At 42.0% G+C, this 21,357-nt stretch overlaps 3 protein-coding genes across 5 annotated transcripts in view; 2 read left to right on the top strand and 1 right to left on the bottom strand.

Moving 5' to 3' along the window:
* Positions 1 to 94: 94 nt before the first annotated feature.
* LOC105561057 (integrator complex subunit 4) lies at positions 95 to 5,136 on the bottom strand. Its single transcript, XM_012010709.1, has 7 exons — positions 4,920 to 5,136; positions 3,714 to 4,132; positions 2,913 to 3,239; positions 2,378 to 2,642; positions 1,768 to 2,230; positions 1,073 to 1,562; positions 95 to 965 (listed from the first exon to the last, which is right to left on the bottom strand). The coding sequence occupies exons 1-7, from the start codon at positions 4,971 to 4,973 to the stop codon at positions 227 to 229; spliced, it is 2,757 nt and encodes a 918-aa protein (XP_011866099.1). The 5' UTR covers positions 4,974 to 5,136; the 3' UTR covers positions 95 to 226.
* A 3,323-nt stretch (positions 5,137 to 8,459) lies between these two features.
* LOC105561056 (transcription termination factor 2-like) lies at positions 8,460 to 14,273 on the top strand. 2 transcript variants are annotated; one of them, XM_012010708.1, is made up of 13 exons: positions 8,460 to 8,597; positions 8,676 to 8,881; positions 9,735 to 9,898; positions 10,053 to 10,238; positions 10,465 to 10,607; positions 10,716 to 11,301; positions 11,426 to 11,566; positions 11,779 to 11,996; positions 12,098 to 12,629; positions 12,717 to 13,099; positions 13,178 to 13,348; positions 13,659 to 13,858; positions 13,932 to 14,273. In XM_012010708.1, the coding sequence occupies exons 2-13, from the start codon at positions 8,703 to 8,705 to the stop codon at positions 14,077 to 14,079; spliced, it is 3,051 nt and encodes a 1,016-aa protein (XP_011866098.1). In that variant the 5' UTR covers positions 8,460 to 8,597; positions 8,676 to 8,702; the 3' UTR covers positions 14,080 to 14,273. The 2 variants fall into 2 exon arrangements, with proteins under 2 accessions (XP_011866098.1, XP_011866097.1); XM_012010707.1 differs by having other exon boundaries at positions 10,053 to 10,283.
* Positions 14,274 to 15,856: 1,583 nt separating this feature from the next.
* The window catches only part of LOC105561054 (transcription termination factor 2), an 8,913-nt gene continuing 3,412 nt past the window's right edge, over positions 15,857 to 21,357 (top strand). The window contains exons 1-8 of one of the 2 annotated variants that reach the window (XM_012010706.1): positions 15,857 to 16,260; positions 17,172 to 17,542; positions 17,705 to 17,938; positions 18,065 to 18,237; positions 18,961 to 19,459; positions 19,851 to 19,982; positions 20,436 to 20,653; positions 20,786 to 21,287. In XM_012010706.1, the coding sequence (XP_011866096.1) occupies positions 16,070 to 16,260; positions 17,172 to 17,542; positions 17,705 to 17,938; positions 18,065 to 18,237; positions 18,961 to 19,459; positions 19,851 to 19,982; positions 20,436 to 20,653; positions 20,786 to 21,287 (2,320 nt within the window). In that variant the 5' untranslated portion in view covers positions 15,857 to 16,069. Of the gene's footprint in view, positions 16,261 to 17,171; positions 17,543 to 17,704; positions 17,939 to 18,046; positions 18,238 to 18,960; positions 19,460 to 19,850; positions 19,983 to 20,435; positions 20,654 to 20,785; positions 21,288 to 21,357 lie in introns of both variants that reach the window. The other variant, XM_012010705.1, reaches the window with a different exon arrangement.

Below are 21,357 nucleotides of genomic sequence, written 5' to 3'. Positions count from 1 at the left end.
CGTTTAATCTAGCCTCTACTTGCAACAAATACTGATCTTTCTCGTTACCTCTTATGATGAGTTGGTTTCTTTGAACATACAAGCCAGCACATTTGTTTAAATTAGTATAGATTTTTTTATTAACAAACTAGTTCTCTGCGTGAAGTATTAATACTTGCTTTGTAAAGATACATCCAATTATAAATGTTGAAACACAAACGTATCAAATGATCGTTACACAATGTAATCATATGCCTCTTTTGATGGCTTTCGGTGCGATCGACACTTTGGTAGGTTTGCACAAATCAATCACGCATGGATCTTCTAAAGGTGGATGCGTGCAGATCGAGGACGAGGGCAATAGCAGTGCCAGGGAGATCTCTACGTTGCAAGGTTCCATCCACACTTGATGCGACAGAAGGACTGTCGTTCTCAATCTGTAATCTTTCTGATCGGACCGCTGCATACGCAGATCCGACTGCCGCGGTAACAGTAATTGCACTTGTTGATCCGGATGCCTCAGCTTTATTCGCAGAGTCGAGGGATCGCGTAGATTCAATATCTTGGCGTTCAGAGGGATGCCGAGCAAAAGGCCACCCGTGAACTTTAGCGCGGCATCGGCATCGCCTCTCGGTTCCTCGATGTGCGCGCGGCAGAAGCGCGCCGTCGCCGACGGCCTCGGCAATCGTTCATCCCCCTGTGCTACCGGCGTCAAAAGCAACGGCAGCAACAGCCGCGTCAGGGAGCCCGGCTTCACGTCCGCCAAAGTGGGTATTTGTAGAACCAGAGCCCTGGAGAACGGCGGTAGCCTCGACGTATCTTGCGGCAAGGCGTCGGCTTCCGACAGAAAATACCGAGCCAGTGGTAACGCGCTGCCGGTCGCACTCTTGGTAACCCGAACTAATTCTATAGCCAGCGCCTTCAACCACATATCATTAGCCAATATCATTTCGTTCTCGCCTAATCCGCTAAATAAGCGTTGTAATCTAGAAAATAATAATGTATAAGCTTTTGCACTTTAATTTATCTGTCATTAAAATTATATGGCGAAAGTTATATCAAAACGACTTCTCCGATACGTAATGATACGTACTTTTGCGTGTGCTGAAGAAGAACGAAAATATTGTTATTGGTATTCGGCACTGGGTTCGCCGAGATAGACGTCGTCGAGGACACGGAGCATTCTTTGAGAACGGATTTCAACAGCAGCAGACAGCGGATGTACAAGGCGGCGAAACGCGCTGCACCTTCCATATGATGATCCATCTCCGCCAAGCAATCAAGATCAACGGCTGCGGTCTCCAAGAGCTGCGTATGAACCCTCCCCCCTGGCCTAGCAATCTCGATTCCGGCCGCCATCTTCTCCAGGAACTCGCGGCCACGTTGATCCCTGTTCTCCTCGTTATCCATATCTTCCATTTTGATTCCTGAGCCGCTTGTAAGCGCTGGCCGCAATCGCGGTACCAGATACGGCATAGTGTCGCGCAAATAGTGGTAATGCTTGGACGCATGCTCCGTAAACAGGGCGTGCATGCTCGGACAGTGTAACGCGGCGTTGAAGATCAAAACGAGCACGCTTGCATCTGTTGTGAGCAGTCAAGGATACTGTAGGCAACTTACAAAGTTTAAGGCCTATACTCTGAACCCTCTTTTACCAATAAAAGTGCCTCTAAGTGACTAATAAGCCTTCTGATTGGCGACAAGCCACTTTTAGAGGCGCTTTTATCGATAAAAGAGGATTCAGAATACAGGCCTGGGACCATTTGTTTGAATAAATTTAAAAGATACAGGATGGTTCATCCACGTCTGGCTCGGGTGTGTCGAAGAAAGGATGTCGGCCGAGAAGCTGCGGTACCAGAGGCAACGTTAGGTACGGATGCGACGCGCCCAGTGCCGCTAAACAACTTCTGATACTCTCCCTGTCCTGAGGATATCGACTTAAGTTGTCTAGCAAACGATTAACGCACATGTAGAGACAATTTGTAGTGGCGAGATGACTAGAGGCTAGCATAGCGTGCAAGCCTTCTCGCACCTCTCCCGAGAAATCTTCCAACGCGCCTAAAATCGTCTCTAACTGGTCCTCCCGAAGGGTCACGCTCGATGACATTTTCTTTAAAGACTCGATGGCTCTTAATCTGACATCCTGAATTTCATCATTGAACATATCCACCATGAAGTCCAACGAAACTCTGGCTATACTCGGTTGCTCTAACGAAAGCATGCAGAGTGCTTCAACCGCCGCTGTTCTCACCTAAAAGAAAATTCAGCGATATGAGAAATAAGTATGAGGGATAAAATTAAGTTCAGTTATGATGAAATGTTCCATCATTTTTAATTTAATGCGCTAATAAATATTGTAAAGGAAATTATTATTGTATGGCAATAAACAAGTTTATACTTCTAAAAATTCGTCCTCTAAACCATGAATAAATGCTCCACACGATCCACTTTTCTCCTCAACTTCGGGTCTGTCCGCTTCAACTATTTTTTGCTTCTTATCCAACGATTGTTCTATATGACGACGCGAAACATTTTTCATCGTTCCCAAAAGGGACATCGCCGAGGCTCTCACGCGAGGTGACAAATCGCCCATAAGACTGCAAATTTGCGAAAAGGCACAGTCCACCATACGCACATCTTCTCCGTCAGATCCAACAACAATACTGTAATAAATTTACAATAAAAGAAACACGTAAAAGGTTCGGCGTAAAATTTCATCTTTAAGCGGTATTCTGTAAAAATTCTCTGCATCTCTGTCTCTTGGACCAAGTTCTAGCATCGCCAACACAGGCCTTAAGCTCTTCGTGGCACCGTAGAGAGCAGGAGAGAAAAAGTAAAACAGCTAAAGAGCTAAAGAACTGAACAGCCACGGAGCCACAGATCGAAAATCTTACAGAACACCGAGTTAAAGTACATTTTTGTCATATACTGACTTCTCTGGATATTCCCTGCCCAAAAGCCAAATGAGTTTCAGAACGGCTCGGCGCACGATCTCGTAATCGTCGCGGAGAGCTGCGCAGGCTTCCTTGAAGAAACTCGCGGGCAGCCTGCAACCTCTGTGAGAATGCAACTCTGCCATAGTCTCGAAGGCTTGGGCGCGAACCCGTGGATCTTGAGAGCAGGCATAATTGCTGATTAATGTTAACGTATCGTCGGCAGCGTTTGCCGTAAGATAACGTCCGATAATAGAGAGACACCGTGTTTGAACACCATGCCAGGTGTCAGGCAGATGTTCCTGCGCGATCTTCAACACCAGTGCCCTGAGCAAAAAACCATTTCCTCTTATTAATTTACCGGTAGAGAAGTGTCTCTTGCTTCCTCAATTAAAAACAAATATTTAAACTCGCTGCAAATGAGGAGTTCGGTGGAAGAACCGACCTGAGTCGATTTAAGTTTTCGTAAAGATTTTGTTCATTCAAAGTTTTGAAATTGAAAATTTACATATTATGTATAAGAGTCCAAGTGCATATCTCATAGGTTTCGACCTGTTGAATGCGATTATGAAGTTTTTAGCTTCGCTCAGTCGTTCTTCCACCAAACTCTTCCAACACACGTGGGAAACGGCACGCGCCATACTCTACTTTTCCCACTGGATCGCTTACGAGAGGATGCAGAGTTTTAGATCAGATAACTTGAAGCTAAATCCCGATTTGCTCTCGTCCGGCAATCCAGTGGGAAAAAAGAAGACGAAGAGGTGATACGAAGCGCAGTAGCGCATGAGATGTGCTCAACACCTTTGGTAATCTCCCAGCTTTAACAGCGTGGCCAATCCCTGGCTTTTGACTCGGTGTGACTTCTCGTTTCTCAGGAGCTCGGCCGTCTCGTTGACAATCTTCGCCTTCTCCAACGTGTCGGGCGTCACCTCACCCAATTCGGCGAACACCCAGAAGATTTTGGCCCTCACCGCGACCTCCCGCTCGACGGCGAATCTCTCCGCCAGCTTCTTCACGGCGACGGGAACGTCCTCCGGCGCTATGTACGCTATCGCGTCCGAGATGCGGACGAGCAGCTGCAGCGCGTCGTTTCCGCTCTTGCATTTCTCCAGGCACTCGATGTAAGCTAACGCCGAGCTGCTGTCGGTACCGTTCTTCGAGCCAGACGTCGATAACAGCCGCAGGGTCTTCAACCGTTTGGTTGGCGGCTCATTAACAATCTGTAAGGAAAGCTTTGTTACGAACTTGCGACGTGTCGTCCACAATGCGTGGGGTAAGTCTGGAGTAAGGAATTAGAATTGATTTATCTTACACCCGTTTCTACCAACGCGGTTTAGTCGGAACTACATGTCGGTCCTTTTTCTTCCAGCCAGAAAGGAAAAGGATCAACATACAGTTCCGACTTCTGACCGACGACCAACGACTCATTGTAGACCAGGCCTTAACTTTAATCTCGGTTCAACTTGCTATCTTTTTCTGGTTTTACGAATTGGTAAAAGACAAGGAGTAATTTAAGCCGGGATTAAAGTTAATTTGCATTGGTAGAAACGGGCGTCACTACTTCAGCTCTTGCGTCTACCCTCGACAAATCAGAACGCCATCGGCCAGTGCTGCAAAATTGTTTAAAATTACGCTTACGTTTTAGTTGCCTCAGGGCCTGAGCAGAATGGCTGTCTTGTATCCTTAAGTCACGAGACGGTAATTGTGCGTTACTTTAAGACAAAGATTCGAAACATAAAACACTGTCCTGAGGGTACAAGACAGCCGTTCTCAGGCTCAGGTTCCAAGCATTTACGGGTCGTTCTCTGCCGTCAGCCTGAACTCGACTTCCGGGCGAGAGAAAATCCGGACCGACACATAGTTCCGACTTCTGACTGACGTTTAACAACTCATTGTAGACCGGGCCTTACTCCTTACGCCAGGCTTACTCCGCGCGCTGTAAACTACGCGTGAAAAAGATGATGTCAGCTGTGCCGCGCCGAATAGAACGGGACGTGTGATCTTTACCGCCTGGCTCTGATTAAATTCAGCTAGCACTCGTTTCTTCATTAAGGCTGCCATTCTCAGAACCAATGTCTCATTCCATTGTGGATTTGAGCACCGTCTCTACTCAGATCGGCTTGAGACTCGGGGACGCATTTTACGTTATAACATAACCTTAACCACCCACGAATCCAAATATTTGTGCGGTGTGAACTCGAGAGACGCCAGTACTGCCAACTTTGGCACGTGCGCGCGGACAAATCCTGGGTGTATCGATATCACCAAAAAGGGCCTCGACTCATCGAACTAATCGATTGTCCGATTGATTTTATTTTTAATTCAACCCGGGAAAATTTGTCGACGGACCCCTACATTGGAAGCGAGCAGTAAAGGCCTTTGCACGTAAAAAAGTGTTAACCGTAACCGTAATTTTAGTCCGTGCAACTCAACTAAAATTCCGTAACCTGCGGAATTTTACTTGGATTGCTCCATTTGTCTGTACGTGTTGAAAACTACGATTACGGACTAAAATTACGGATAGTTAACACTTTTTTACGTGCAAAGGCCTTAAGGCCCGTTCTACGATGCGCGGTACGTCGCTGTCGGATATAATTGCGACATGCCTATAATTGAGCTGTAAGTCGCATTAAGTTTTGAGGTGGAGCAATAACGGAACAATGGAACTTTAGGAATTTATTAAAATTTGTTACAAAAATTATAAAAATGAAATTAAGATTGAGAAGAAGACGTAGAATAATGAGACGATGGTGCGTAAAACCCTCACCTTTCTGCAAATATCAGGCAAGACTTTGGCGCTCACCAGAAACCATGACTATGTAATTTTCGATCAAGTGCTCGTAATGAATTTTACAACGTGACAAGAATTTCAGTACAACAGTTGGATTATTTACACGATCACTTAAAACCAATGTTAAAAGTACTCCCAAGGAGAAGAAAAAGTCAGGATGACATCATTTTTTGATAATTTGTTATGCATCATGGCGACGTCAAAATAGCCCACCGAGAGCACCTATTTGTGACATCATTAAGACACACCAAAATGTTGTAAAAATGATCTTGTTTTACAAAGCACAGTTAATTAAATATTATGTAGGCGAGCGAATATATTCACGGGCGTACATTTCGGACGAGCGTACAGAGACGAACGGCATAAGCGTTAGCTTGTATATGTTTTCGGGTAGGACGGCTGGCGGTCGAGACGATAAATAGAGTATCGTCTCGGGCGTTGAAATAACGAATCTAGGCAGGTGGCCGATTGGTTGGCGTCGATATCTCCGACATAAATATAAGCACGGAGTCGGAGAACAGGAGAGGATTCGATTCCCGGAGACCCGAGCTAAGAGAGATCTTCGCAGAACGAGTGAAAGAAGCGAGCCATCAGAGAGAGAACATAGAACCAGGCCAATTGAGGGGAGACACGACACCCGCCTGATTACTCTCTTTTGTATGAGATAGAGAATATATCATATTTAAAAGAACCGAGTCTCCAATCTCCTATCTATCTCCAAATATCCGGGATCATACGGAAAGGAGGACTTTCGCCCTCCGAACATCATAGTCTTTCTACAATTATACATTAAAAATACATTGAATTAATATACTGTTACGTTCGCGATTCTCCGGGGCTGCTCGTTCGGGGGGGCGTCGAACGTCCCGTACCTGGCGGCGAGTCGCCTCAGCTGCACCTTCCTACCTCCGCGGCGAGACCGACGTGGTTTTCCCATGGCTGGACATGGCGAATGTTTCGAATTAGGCGACTTGGTCGCTGGCGAGGAACACGAGGAATTTACACGACGTCACACGGAGGGAAGTACACAGAGGGCGGGACGACGAGGATCGGCGAGAAGACGGGACTGTGGGAAGAGAGGACGGCAAGGACGCGCGGGGAGCGCGCTCAGGCCGTATGCGGTGGGTGGTGCGCCCCTGGCCCGGCCGACGGCGACGGTTAGCCGCGCTGGTCGGGGAGCAGGAGCTCACGCGAGGTAGAGACGGACTCCGGTCGACGCGGCTCGTCGCGCGATCCGGACAGGTGCAGAGGGTCTCGTGGAGGCTGGGGGCTCGCCGAGGGAATGAGGACGATCGGGGACACTTCACGGGGGCACAACACTATTTTGCACAGCACGACACATGGAGATTAGCCGCGGGTGTAGGCGCGAAATAATAGCAATTGTCTGGTTAGCACCGATATAGAGTTTATTCGGACTTCGCACTGTCACTTACACTTGTGCTTGTTTCTGTGTCGAGATAATAAAGAGAACAAAAGAAATTACAATTATTAGCGCCGAGTGAAGGAAAAGCGGCGGCTCTCGCGGTTCGGCGGAGCCTGAGGGCAGAAGGCTGTGCAGACTCCGGCGAAACCAAGTTGTTCACGCGGCTGAGACGCGCGCGAGAGTGGGCTCACTGGGGCTAAGTCCGACGCCTTGGATCGGCGCTGCGGCTAAGTCCTGAGCGCGAGCCGACCCTCGCGGCTAAAGTTCCTTCGCGAGAATTCGCCCTCGCGGCTAAGTCCGACGCCTTGTATCGGCGCTGCGGCTAAGTCCGTCGGAGGGCCAATTCCCGCGACTGAGTGCTTACTTGCTGATTAGATCGGTAAAGCTCAGAGGAGCGATCGCGAACGAGAGCGCTCTTCGCTCCGAAATCGCCCCTTATATATACTAAAATTCGGTGGCCCCGCGCGGAAAGGGGGCACCGATCGCGGTTACGTGAGGGGGAAATCCTCGGCTAAAGGTCATTCTACAATTCTGTAAACGTAGTTGTTGAGTTGTAGGAGTAGAAGTAGTAGTAAGTGTTGTACATCAAAGTAATATACAATAGAGTAAGATACGTCGTAATTGAAGTGAATGATTGGTTAGCTTTTACGTCCTACATCGTTGTAGTCGTGAAAGATGAAGTTCAGCCATCTTTTACAACGGGCTTTACAATCGGAGATGCTAGTTTAAAACTGTGTTTTACAACACTGTACAACCGATAACAACCACGTTTACGCAATTGTAGAATGGCCTTAACATTTCCCGTGGAATCCTCGTGGATTCCCGCTAGAAGTGTGTCCTTTCCGCGAATCATAATATTAGCCGTGCCACGCGCTCGGCGCGACCGACGGTTGCGATTGACATACGACTGATCTTGTAATCTGTAATAATATGTTATTATACACATCACGAATATCATAAAACAGCATGTCAAAAATCAGTTATTGCAAAGTAAATCTTGATGACGATCATTTTATGACTTAAAATCCATCATTTCAATGTCACACTGACGTTTTTGTGATTAACATCTTGTTCTACTTGGGGTAACGAATCTTTCCTTCTAGCGTGAACTCGTAAGAAGCGAAACATTTCGTTAAAGAATTTAATATTCAATGAAATTTTTCATTTTTACGAGCTTTTGCTAGAAGAAAAGATACGGAAAGTAATCGAGCTCCCGGGGGTGCGCGTGCGAGCCGTGTTGTCAGATGCAGGGACGTAGAATCCCCCACCACCGGACACCGGACTCGACCGGACGTCGGGCACCGCCGCATGCGTACTGATGCGTACTGCGTAGTGTGTGTCAGTGTGTGTCGAGCGCGGGGGAAGAGTGGTGAGGAGTTTCGCGTCTCTCGGTCTACCAGCTCCGCGTACGTGTTCGTGCAGGTTCGCGCGCAAGAGAGCGCGGCGGGAGAGGAAAAGGGGGAGCGGAAAGGTACAAACAGCGCGCGACTTCCGTCAACATTGTTAGCGGTATAACGTTCGTGTCACACGAATTATTGTTTCTTTGCAGCCTGCGTCGGACAGATCGAGCCAAGAAATGGAACGGAGTTTCACGGAGCGGCACGTTTCACCGCGCCACCGGCCGCTCGACAGCGATCGCGGAATCGACAGCGAGGATGACGTCGCCGGCAGCTCGAGAGAGCTCGGAAAGTGTAACGTCACCGACGAGAGCAACGACAACGATGCTGACATGTCGAACAATATGACGTCGGAAAAGTGAGCATCTTTTCGACGGAGCCGCCGTTCGTCTCGTCGAGGCTCGAAATCCTCGATAATTCGTACTTGTCCATCTTTATGTTGGTCCGAGAAAAAGGAAACCGCGGACGATCGGCGGCTGCGATTACGGGGGGGGGGGACTTTTTTTTTCGCGACAGCGAAGGTTACGCAGGGCCTAAATTCCGTACACGATTACCGACGACCATCGATACGTTAACGACGTTTGCGCAGCTTTTTCTACATTATAGAAAAGCTGCGCAAACGTCGTTAACGTATCGATGGTCGTCGGTAATCGTGTACGGAATTTAGGCCCTGGACGGTAAGGGCGACGTCCCACGGAATTAGCGGATCGTCAATCGCGAGCTCGTTCTGATAGAGCCCTTTCGGAAATTCCGTCGAAACGGTCCTGTGACTGGCGATCCGCCGATTCCGCTTTCGCGTACTACCTAAGGGCCCGAGCAGAAAGATTGTCGTCGCCGTTTACTATTATATATTCCACCAAACGGATTTCACTCCAAGGGCAATAAGTTCACGGTGGAACCAACAGACGACGCCTATTAATTTAGTAGAAACTCCGCTGTCTCAAAATAAGGGACTTTACATATATATTTGTAGCGCTCTTGTAATCCTATTTTATCTGCACGTTTGTACACACGTGCATTTACGTTGCATTTTTTAAATACAGTTCAAAATTTATATTACATTTTCTCTTCTTTTTCCCCCTTATTCTCTTCTCGCACACCTGCCATTTGCTGTAATTACATGTTGAGAATAAAATTGTAAATTAATAAAATTAATTGCAAATTATTAAAATGTAAGTGTTAATGAACATGTTCTTGTAAATTTTTTATAGGGACAAATTCAGTGACGACGACACGCCAATCCTGCGTCTGGCCAGACATATAAATAGCGGGAGGTATAATGTAATGGATAACAGTGATGAAGGGACCGACGACGATGAAGATAATAGCGCAAAGTATCGTGCAGTTACTGACCTCAATAAGACTTCTGGTTTAGGTGAACAATATGCTTTGAATAAAGATTCGCGTGGTACCGCTGTGACATGTAACATTGCGGGGCGGTATATTTTAGACATCCGTTGCTAAAATATAAGATTTTTACTCGTTCGTTTTATGTAGACTTTTATTTCTATTATTTTTCTATTATATAGGTTCTTCCGGTTCACTGAACGAAACCGAGGATACAAGAAGAAAATATGTTTCCCGTGACAATACCAGGGAAGGCATACAAGAATTAAGACCCAATTCTTCTAGTGAGATTCTTAACACGGATTTTGTTAACATTGATCATTCGTACGGACAAAGTAATACCAACTACAAACCAGCAAGTGCAAAAGGTAAAGCGTTTGACGACGAACCAGTGACTGTGGACCTCGATTTAGGTATCTTCAAGTCAAATGTATAGATTTTAATCTTGGTTAACTTCGATCTCGGTCGTTACTTTTTATCAATTTTTTTTAATTCTCAGAACTAGAAAAAAAGAACAAGCAGCTTGAGCCGAAGTCGGAGTTAATTCACGTCTAATATTTTTTTGTCGATGTAATAGCTATGTATTTTCTACAGATTTTGAACAAAACAGCGAATCTGAGTTCGCAACGTCTTTTGCAATTGAAGATATTGAAAATGTGAATCCGGCAGTAGCACGGAACAGAGCAACTGAGATTTCCAAATTAGACCAGTGTAAAAGTGATTCTATCACGATTAAAGTAAATATGAGATACGTTTAATTGCCGATGGAATATTAAGTAATGTAAACAGACGTATGTCATATCCGATGTATGTGTGGCTAAATCATATGCGAAACGTGTTTTTAGCGACCATTCACTGGAGAAAATATCCAATATTTGTTCGAGAAAAGACAGAGACTAGAAAATTGCATGCGCCAAGAAGCAGGGATCTGCACGTTAACACGCGAAATGGAGAACACTCCTTTACTTTCGCTATCCAGTAGTTCAGGATCCTGTAGTATCTCGAACGTAAGCCAGGAAGTAGTAGTGCACACTTCGCATTTCGCACAAAAATCCCAGTCTTTCAACGTGTCCTCAGATTACTCGGATCTAGAGGATCTAGAGTTCTCAGATTTTCAAGATTACTCAGACCCGAATTACTCGGATGACGATTCCACAGACGACTCGTATTCATATTTTGACGATATGCTAACGAGACCCAGACGTTCCTGGTTTAAGAAACTAGAAAGTGCGCGAGCCGCAAATAACAAAGATCGTGTTTTAACGATTGAAGGATTACTAAATCTGCACGGATCGCTCGTAGCTTGTCCGTCGGAGAATGTAAAGGTAGAAGACCCGATGGGATTGAATGTGGAGTTGATGCCGCACCAACGGCACGCTCTCGCATGGCTTCTGTGGAGGGAGAACCAGAAACCATGCGGTGGCGTTTTAGGTGAACATTTACAAATGATAGCAATTTATGCAATGTTAATTACATCAATATTAAATAAAGTAGCGTTACTTTTGTATTGTCAATTGGGCAAAAACGTATTTAATCAAGTTGTTTTCGATTGTAGCCGACGACATGGGCTTGGGCAAGACGCTGACTATGATATCTTTGATTGTGACCGATCTTTATAAGAATATTCCTGATGATAGTAACGATAAAGAAGAAAGTAACGATAAAGACAAATGGATTAACAAGAATAAACCTTCATGTATGTAAGAGTTTGATAGAATTTTATAGAACCCGGTAGAAAACAATTCTCGTCCGTCTGTACTTTTCTAAGTTGTTTGTATTCTTTTTTTTTTTGCTTTAAATAAAATTACGATACTGTATGTAGTATCAGTTATAACAATTGTGATATAAATGTATTAAACGCAATGAATTGACACAGTTACGTTAAATAACGTGATTAACATTACACAGATCCCAAAGGTGGTACTCTTGTTGTTTGTCCCGCGTCCTTGCTGGCACAGTGGAAAAACGAAGTTTGGAATAGATGTGAACGCGGTCTACTATCCGTCGAGATGTACCACGGCAATAACCGACAGAGCGTCAGCACGAAATTGACAAAGAATAATATAGTCATCACAACGTATCACATATTAACTCGTGAATATAAATTCAGTTCTACATTGTACAAGGTATACTAGAGCTTGTAAACGTTTGACAGAGTACGCAAGTAAACAAATTTTAATCTGATCAATGCCTGTAATGCACATCTATAATTGAAATTTCCTTGCAGATCCACTGGGAGAGAGTTATACTCGACGAAGCTCATATAATAAGGAATCCTAAGAGTCAAGGGTTCGAGGCGGTCTGTAAACTGTCAGCAAACAAACGATGGTGTCTCACCGGCACGCCTATACAAAATAAGGAGTTGGATTTATACTCTATCCTGAAGTTTCTCCGGTGCTCGCCGTTTGACGATATACGCGTGTGGAAACGTTGGGTTGATAAGAAGGACAAAGCGGGCCATCAAAGATTGGCGACGGTCATGAAGACGCTGATGTTGCGGAGAACTAAAGAAGAATTGATGGCGAAAGGCGAGATAGAAAATTTACCTGATAAGTCTATCCAGGAAGTGAAAGTGTACCTCGATGATGAGGAACAATTAGTGTACCAGAAAATTTTAAAGTACTCCCGCACTTTGTTCGCGCAATTCTTAGCTCAACGCGAGGAGAAGCAACGCAGCGGTTCTTACACTTCTTACGGCGGGGCGTATAGTGGGACGTACAGTGGGACGTACAGTAAGCCTACCCATTTTTTCAACTCTGGTAAGATTTCAAATAATACGATGAGTCTTGTGCGTTTACGCGATCACCGAAATGCGTCGACATTTATTCTAACATTCTTTTTCCAAGCCAAGGCAAGTCCGTTGACAAAGGCACAAAGCAAATTGCTGCAGATGCATACCAACGTAAAGACATATGAGATTTTGGTACTCCTCCTACGACTGCGTCAGGTATGCTGCCATCCGGCATTGATCCGCGCGATGCTGGATCAGGAAGACGTGAAGCAAAGCGGAATAATGGATATGGAAATGGAGGATGCCGATTTCTTCGCCCATGTGAAGAACATGCAACGCAACAGTAACGATTACGCGAAAGAGAAAGACCTCGGCTTCGATCCGAGAACAGTGGCGAATCTACTACTTAGCCAGGAAGAAGGTATTGATAAGAAAATACTCGGAGATATACTCACCTCTGACAATTCCGTGTTCGACGACGATCGCAGTAGTTCTAAGGCAAGTGGTATTTGTATAATCTGAAAGACTTTGTCGTTTTTATGTGATTAATGCAATGTATAATGTATAATGATTCAGATGAAGGTGCTGCTCCACATAGTTCAAAAAATTTTACAAAAGGATGATGACAAGCTCATCATTGTTTCACAATGGGCTAAGCTACTAGATGTCATAGCGTCGCGCTTGTCCTTGATAAAAGGCGCTACTTATAGCAAGTTTACAGGAGGTGTCGCCATTAAAGATCGACAAGTATGGATTATGGATATCAATACTGCAATTACTTTTATCGTATTTTATCCGGGGAGTAAACCGCTGAGGGTTTTGTGACATTAGTTTGGGTATTAGGCTTTGCTTGGGGTATTATAAAGATAAAATAAGATAAAACGAGATAAATAAGATAAAGTAATGCCAACTGGGCATTAGTAGGCATTGGTGTTCATGATTTTGGGCAGCGGTTTACCCATAGACTAAGCTACGGCCCACCATGCATAAGTCTATGGGTTTATCTCTCGATTTTATCTTGTTACGGAAAAACATAAAATTACATCTTTTCTTTCAGGATGTAGTGGATTCTTTTAACAGCCAACATTCCGGCCCGAGAATTCTGTTGCTCTCGCTCACTGCTGGCGGGGTGGGATTAAACTTGGTAGGCGGCAATCATTTGTTGTTATTCGACATTCATTGGAATCCACAGTTAGAGACGCAGGCGCAAGATAGGATTTATCGTTTTGGTCAAACCAAGAATGTCTACATCTACAAGTTAGTGTACCGTTGTTGATTTCTATGCGCATACATCCCTTGCAAAGTTTATTTTCATGTCTTTGCGTTTCAGGTTTATTTGCGTTGATACGATAGAAGAGCGCGTTAGAGAGTTGCAAGAGCGAAAACTTGAGATAGCACGGAACGTGTTGAGCGGTGACAGAAGCAACGCGGCTACGAAGCTTACGCTGAACGATCTGAAGTCGCTATTCGGCTTCTGATTTGTTTCATCTTGCAATAATAGAATTAAATCAATGACGATAGAACATGCTTTAATTCTATTATTAATCATAATGCAAAACATTTTGAGTATAGATATTGTTCTATATTGTTCTATAGTTTAAAAGTTTAAGTGATATTCCTTCACAACAGTTTTCATAACAAACGCGTGCGCGTTGTATTAAATAAAACAGATGTACCGCTATGTAACTCCTCTATGGACGGTATATTATTTTTTTTATTAAGTTTATTAATCTACATATTTAATATATGATTCTAATCTAACTCTTCGATGTATATTACGTATTATTTGTTATTATTTTGTGAGTTCTCTCAAGCCAATAACGTGTTAAAGTGACATTTTTGCGACTATGCAAAATAGGACAAATTAAGCGTTTATTTTAAAGTCACTTTAGGCTATAGAGGATTAATATTTTTTTAAACATGATTTTGTATGCTATATGTTGCTCTAAAAGTTATTTTATTTTATTTAAGTGGTAGATTCATTAAATTAAGATACAATAAAGTATCAATTTCTGTTTGTTACTACGTTGTAGTTAATATTCTATTACATTTTGTTATGTGTACGCAATAATAAATCACAAAGGCAATACTGCATTAAAGCCCAATTATTTATGTTGCTGATAAAAAAGTTTATAGTTAATGATATCGATATATATGTCCGTCAAGCATATTGTGTCCAAGTTCCAAATCCGCGTTGATCCAGTAGGACGATATCTTTAATAATATCCCTGGTAAAAATTCCGTTAGAAACGGATAGAACATGCATTAAATTCTGCGAAAACGCATAGTAGAACAGTCAGAAACAGATAGAATTTAATGCATACATATATGTTCTATCCGTTTCTAACGGAATTTTTACCAGGGATATCAAACAAGATTTATTTTTTATTCCTGGCTGCACAAGCACAAGAAATCTGCACTAAAGTGTTCTTTATTGTGAAATAGCTGGTATCAATGCTTTTTTTTAATTGTAACTAGTGCAAGAGTTCGCTGCACTGGGCAACAAAAAGATAGAACTACATGTTATCACTCTATAGGCGATCTTTGGCGATTATTTGGTGCATATACCAAAGTGTACCGGGGTGTACACTCGGCGTTACGAATGCTTTTACATCTGAAAAATTCATTTTATTAAAATAAATTTTTCTATTGGATATCTTTAGCGTTTTTCTTCAGGTGTAAAGGCATTCATGTGACGCTGAGTGTACACTCCGGTATACTTTGGTGTACGTGTGTACCAAACAGTCGTCAAAAATCGCCTCAAATTATTAATATGTATTGTTCTATATTTTTTTACAGTTACAATAACAATAGTTCTATATTTTTATATAGAATATAATGTTCTTTAAATATTTTCGATGAAATTATGTACTCGTCAGAAGAATTTCATAATTCCACACAGTCAGGGGGTCACTTCTGTATCTTACAGTGAAGATATTAAAAGTAAACAGCTTTGTCTCCTAACCGTGCCCTCAGAAAGAGGCAGAGCCGCGCTCACTTTTAGCATTTTCACTATATTGTAAGAGATACAGAATTGACTCCCCAGGCGTAGCTAAAATCAATCGTGTGATCAACTGATTGCGTGAGATCGATTCAAACAGTTTTGAATTCGCGTCGCGATCGGCGCCGCGAGGAAATCGTCAGCGGCGCGCCGCGGCGATACATCGAGCGATTCGACTCTTGCATCGAGGCGCCTTAACAAATCCCCTAGTGCCGCTCTGCCGTTGGCAGCGGATTTAAAGACTCGACGGTAGTCCGTTGTCTCACGTGGGAATCGTGGGACGAGACCGTGCGACGAGTTCGTGCTGATTTCTGGCGATTTGCGTAAGTCACACTCGTGCAACGTTTCAACGGTTAATGGTACCAGGCCTGGACGGACGAGAGGGCGAACGGCACGCGGCTTTTTGTTTCGTTTATTGTCCACTTGTTCACGTTACGCCTTTTAACTGATCGTGTTCGAGCGAGGAGATGGAAGGCAGTTTCACGCGGTGGCGTGACTCCAGCAGGCTCGACGGCGGTTCCTTCGTGATCTCCGACAGCGACAACGACAACGACAACGACAACGACGTCGCGAATTCTAGAGAGGACGAGGAGCATGTCATCATCGACGAAAGCGACGAGGATATCACCGACGTGTCGAACAACGTGACGCCGAGAAAGTGAGCATTCAGACAGCACCAGACGCTCACGTGAACGTTTGAAGAATATTCTTCAAAGAATATCTGGAATATTCCACGGGTCATTCTTGTACAGGGTGTTCCAAAAAAAATGTTCGATATTTGTATGGTAGATAGGAAACGCCATTACTGAGTAAATGATGCCTATTAATTTAACAGAAACCCTGCTATCTCATATTAAGATCCTATCTCATAATAGAGAACGTAGAGGACTTTACGTATATTTACTTTCCCCACTCTTGCAACGTATTGTTCCAGCAATTCTTCGTGTTCTTACATTTATATATTGCCCTTGGAAATTATACCGTGGATCTCCAACTGAAATTTTTACAGCTTTCTTGCGTTATTTATTTGAATCCTCAATAAATACACGAACGTTACGCATATTCTTACTGCTCTTGCAATCTACTTTGTCCGCGCATTTTTACGTCTTTGCATTTACATTTTTTTCAGTACAGTTATAAATTTTTATTAAATTAATAATAAGTTCCCCATCCTTTTTCTTTTTATATATTTATCACATTGTACCATTTATCGTAATTATGTGTTAAATTATTAAGCAACTAAATTTTCAACTCGGTCCTTTCAGGATACAAATCAAGTTACAATGTAAACGCCTTTATTTTTTAAGGACCTGGCGCAGATGGAGGTGGCCACTTGAATTGTCATGGGAATCCGCACACCGTACACCTAGGACACCCGTCACGGATTGAGGGAGGTCTCAGGTTCGAGTCCTGGCTATTCGCAGGATAATTCAAGTGGCCACCTCCACCTGCGTCGGGTCCTTAAAAAATAAAGGCGTTCACATTGTAATTTAAATTACTAAAATTAAACTAAATTAAAATACAAATATTAATCGAAAGAAACACTTGTTAACAAACACTTTTATATAGGGACAAATTAGATGATGATGATGATGATACGCCAATTCGTCTGCCGAAGAAAACTGGTAAAAAGTATAACAAGATAGATTCCGATTACGAGCAGGCCAATGACAATACGCCGATTCAGCTATCCAAAACAGTAAAAAGAAAACCTCGTAAAGAGTATAATGTAATAGATTCTGACAGTGATTGTGAGGAAACCAATGATGACACTACACCAATTCACGTACCCAAAGCAAGAACTAATAAAACGAACAAGACAATAGATTTTGTTGACAGTGATTACGAACCAGTTGATGATGACGACGATAATAGCGAAATCGATGATGATGATGATGAAAAATATCATTCATTAAAGGATGTCAATGATTCTGATACAGGTAAAGACTAAATTGCATATAAAACTATGGTATCATGTATTATAGAAATACTGTGTACTTCGAACATGTGTTGCTAAAATAATATTTTAAAATTTTGACTCACTTGCATTTTTCCACGTACATATTTTACATGATCTCTGTTATCTTTGTTGTTTTATATAGATTCTTCCCTTTCATCATCACCGATTGTAACCAAGGGTACAAAAAGAAAAGACATTAGTCACAATAACACCAAGGAAAACATAAAAGGATTAAAGGTTGATTCCTCTAGTGACTCTATTACTAACGTGAATTCGACTGATACTGATAGTTTAGATGAGCAAGATAATGACTACAAAAGAGCAGACGTGGAAGATAAACCCTCTCACGACGCACCTGCGATTGACCTTGATTCAGGTAACTATTTATATCAAATGTACAGATTTTATAATTTTGGATTGATAAACATTTTTATACGCAGTACAATGCACTGAATATCGTCTATATGCAATATTTTTTTTACAGATTCTACTAGTTTTACAGATTCTACTAGTTTTACAGATTCTACTAGTTCCGGACAAGTCAGCGAGTCAGAGCTTGTAATGTCTTTCGCGAGACAAAGCATCGGTGGAAATGTGGATCCAGTAGCAGCGCAGGAAAGAGCACTAGCGGTTTGCAAAATAGAGAAGCTTAAAACTGAGTCCCTTAAGTTGAAAGTAAATATGAGATATATTTAATCGCTGATGAAATAATGTAGACGGGTTCGGTGGTGTGTGTCACATGTACAGGAAAGTCCCCTATTATGAGACAGGCACCTAATATGAGGTAGCGGGTGTATCTGTTAAATTAATAGGCATCATCTGTTGACTCCACCGTGAATTTATTGCCCTTGGAGTGAAACCTGTTTCGTGGAAAATTCATTGTTTGTGTAATTTTCGTTGCGAAAGAAGATTTGTGATTGAATTTGGGTATTGAAAACCTGCTATCTCATATTAGAAACCCATCTCATAACAGAGGACTTTCCTCTATGTATATAGCTAAAACATATATGTATATATGCATGGTTGAAAAAATTACTTTATAAAAGTGTCTAGTTACAGTTGCAGTTTTTGCTAAAAATGTAACTACATACATTTACTAAAAAAGTAACGAATCGTTACTTTGCTGTTACTTTCTTGCAATAAAAATAAAAATATGAAATATGCATTTGAATGGTAAAGCGTCGATAAAGGCATTTGCGCAACTTTTCTATCATGTAAAACACCTGATAGAAAAACATGATAGTTGTCGGTAGTCTAGTACAGAATGGAGTCCTCGATGGAAAGAAAGTAACGAAGTTAAGTTAGAGTTACCAAAAAAAGTAACTGTAACTGTAACTTTGTTTCAACTAACGAGTTACTTCCCAACCCTGTGTATATGTATGTGTAATGTGTTTCTAGCGATTACTCACCGGAGTGCATGTCGAATTATTGCCCGATAAAGGAGAAAAACTGCAAGAATCCATATTGCAGAATGAAGAAGAAATCACGAGATTGACACTCAAATTAGAAAATACTCCATTGATGCCTTCTAGTAGTCGAGGAGCTCAAGTAACAGAAAAATCGAGCCTGACGAAAGAAATATCACAATTGAAAGATAAGCCGCACTCGGGTTATACGTACGATCCATACTTGAATATCGACAGTATACCAAAAAAACCTACCACATCTTTCCACTTGAATGAACTTGGCGAAAAAGCACAAGCGACATACGAACAAGAGCTCGCTTTAACAGTTGAAAGATTGGAAGATTTACACGGATCGCTCGTAGATCGTCCATCGGACAATGAAAAAGCAGCAGATCCCAGGGGACTGAAGGTGCAGTTATTGCCTCATCAACAGCACGCTCTTGCATGGCTTCTGTGGAGGGAACAGAAAAAACCAGCCGGTGGCGTTTTAGGTAAATGTAAACTAACAATCTGTAATAATTCTTAATCATAGAGGAAAGTCCTCTATTATAGGATAGGGTTCTAATACGAGATAGCAGGTTTTCAATGTAAATCACAAATCTTTTTTCGCAACGATTACACAATCTAACAATCAATTTCCCACTAAACAAATTTCTATCCAAGCGCAATAAATTCATGGTGGAATCAATTGATAATGTCTATTAATTTAACAGACATCGCGCTATCCCATATTAGGATCCTATTGCATGATAAAGGACTTTTCTCTATTAAGTATTAATTTATAATCAATTTAATTAATTTTATAATTAATCATACTTCATAATTTATCACTAATTTTTATTATTGTCAAATGGTATTTCATCGAGTTGTCTTGGATTCTAGCGGATGATATGGGCTTGGGTAAAACACTGACCATGATAGCTTTAATTATGACCACTCTTACTAAGAAATACAATAGTGAAAGTGATGATGATGACGATGACGACAAATGGACTAGCAAGAATAAATCTTTATGTACGTAAAAGTTTTACGCATGTGAACATTTTATATAATCTAGTAGAAAAAAAACTTTTTGCTATTCTGTAGTTTTGTAAAATAATTTGTTTTCTTTTCTTAACTTCAAGTCATTGAAATCATACTGCATTTTGGCATCAATTGTGACAATTGTGATGTAAATGTACTTGGTACAAGAAATTTATTGATTATTTTATTACATTTAATAATTAACGTTTTGATACAATCAATATTATATATATATATATATATATATATATATATCTATATATATATATGTATATATGTCATTGCAAAGAATCACATTAATTGATTGAAACGTTTGACTCTATAATGAATGTTATTATACATTAAACTTTTTTATTCCGCATCTAACATCCTGCGTCGGTTCTTACTGCCTTCCTTTTTCTTGTATTTATTGATTATGTTGTATATGTGGTTAACGATCCGCAGATCAGAAAGGTGGTACTCTAATTGTTTGTCCCGCGTCGTTATTATCGCAGTGGGAAAAAGAAGTGCAGAACAGGTGCAAACGCGGTTTATTATCTGTTGAAGTGTATCACGGCAGCAAGCGTGAGAACATTCCAAAAAGATTGGCGAAAAATGATATGGTTATCACGACGTACAACATACTGTCTCGCGAACATAAAGACAATTCAACATTGTACAAGGTACACAAAAGCTCGCAAATATCATTTGTACAATGAGTAAACCAATGAATAGAAACTTTAATTTGACGAATGTATAATATTGTCATTTATCCTGAGTTTTTAGTGTGATTGGAAATTGCAATTTCTTTGCAGATCGATTGGAAGAGAGTTATACTCGATGAGGCTCACATAGTAAGAAATCACAAGAGTCAAGCGTCCGAAGCGGTCTGCGGACTGAAAGCCAGAAAACGATGGGCCCTCACTGGCACGCCTATACAAAATAAGGAATTAGACTTGTATGCTATTTTAAAGTTTCTCAAATGTTCACCGTTCGATAATCTACGTATGTGGAAACGATGGGTAGACAATAAAAACGTTGCGGGCCAACAAAGATTGGCGACGGTCATGAAGACAGTGATGTTGCGAAGAACTAAAGAAGAACTGATGGCAAAAGGTGATTTAGAAAATTTACCCGACAAGTCTGTCGAGGAAGTAATGGTGCAACTCGACAAGCAGGAAACACTGGCTTATGAGAAAATTTTGGTTTACTCTCGCACTTTATTCGCACAATTCTTATCTCAACGTGCAGAAAAACAACACATGCTCGAATTGCATGGTGGGAAGTTTGATATGCCTGCCTATCTTTCAAACCCAAGTAAGATTTTAAATAATACGCTATGGCCCGGTTTCACCATAGTATAACTAGTAGGTCCACTCTCTGCCGG

Source organism: Vollenhovia emeryi, unplaced genomic scaffold, assembly GCF_000949405.1.
Source record: "Vollenhovia emeryi isolate VEMERY1.0 unplaced genomic scaffold, V.emery_V1.0 DF939213.1, whole genome shotgun sequence".
In the NCBI taxonomy this organism is placed as follows: Eukaryota; Metazoa; Arthropoda; class Insecta; order Hymenoptera; family Formicidae; genus Vollenhovia; species Vollenhovia emeryi.
This window is presented reverse-complemented; position numbering and strand designations above follow the sequence as displayed.

Bases quoted from the DNA above. Each gene is read 5' to 3' on its own strand.
- LOC105561056 (XM_012010707.1), top strand. From the start codon at position 8,703: ATGGAACGGAGTTTCACGGAGCGGCACGTTTCACCGCGCCACCGGCCG. The intron at 12,630-12,716 runs GTAAGATTTCAA...TCTTTTTCCAAG, and splicing joins TACCCATTTTTTCAACTCTG to CCAAGGCAAGTCCGTTGACA. The intron at 13,859-13,931 runs GTTAGTGTACCG...TTTGCGTTTCAG, and splicing joins AAGAATGTCTACATCTACAA to GTTTATTTGCGTTGATACGA.
- LOC105561057 (XM_012010709.1), bottom strand. From the start codon at position 4,973: ATGGCAGCCTTAATGAAGAAACGAGTGCTAGCTGAATTTAATCAGAGC. The intron at 2,643-2,912 runs GTCAGTATATGA...AATTTATTACAG, and splicing joins GGCAGGGAATATCCAGAGAA to TATTGTTGTTGGATCTGACG. The intron at 2,231-2,377 runs GTATAAACTTGT...ATTTTCTTTTAG, and splicing joins TAGAGGACGAATTTTTAGAA to GTGAGAACAGCGGCGGTTGA.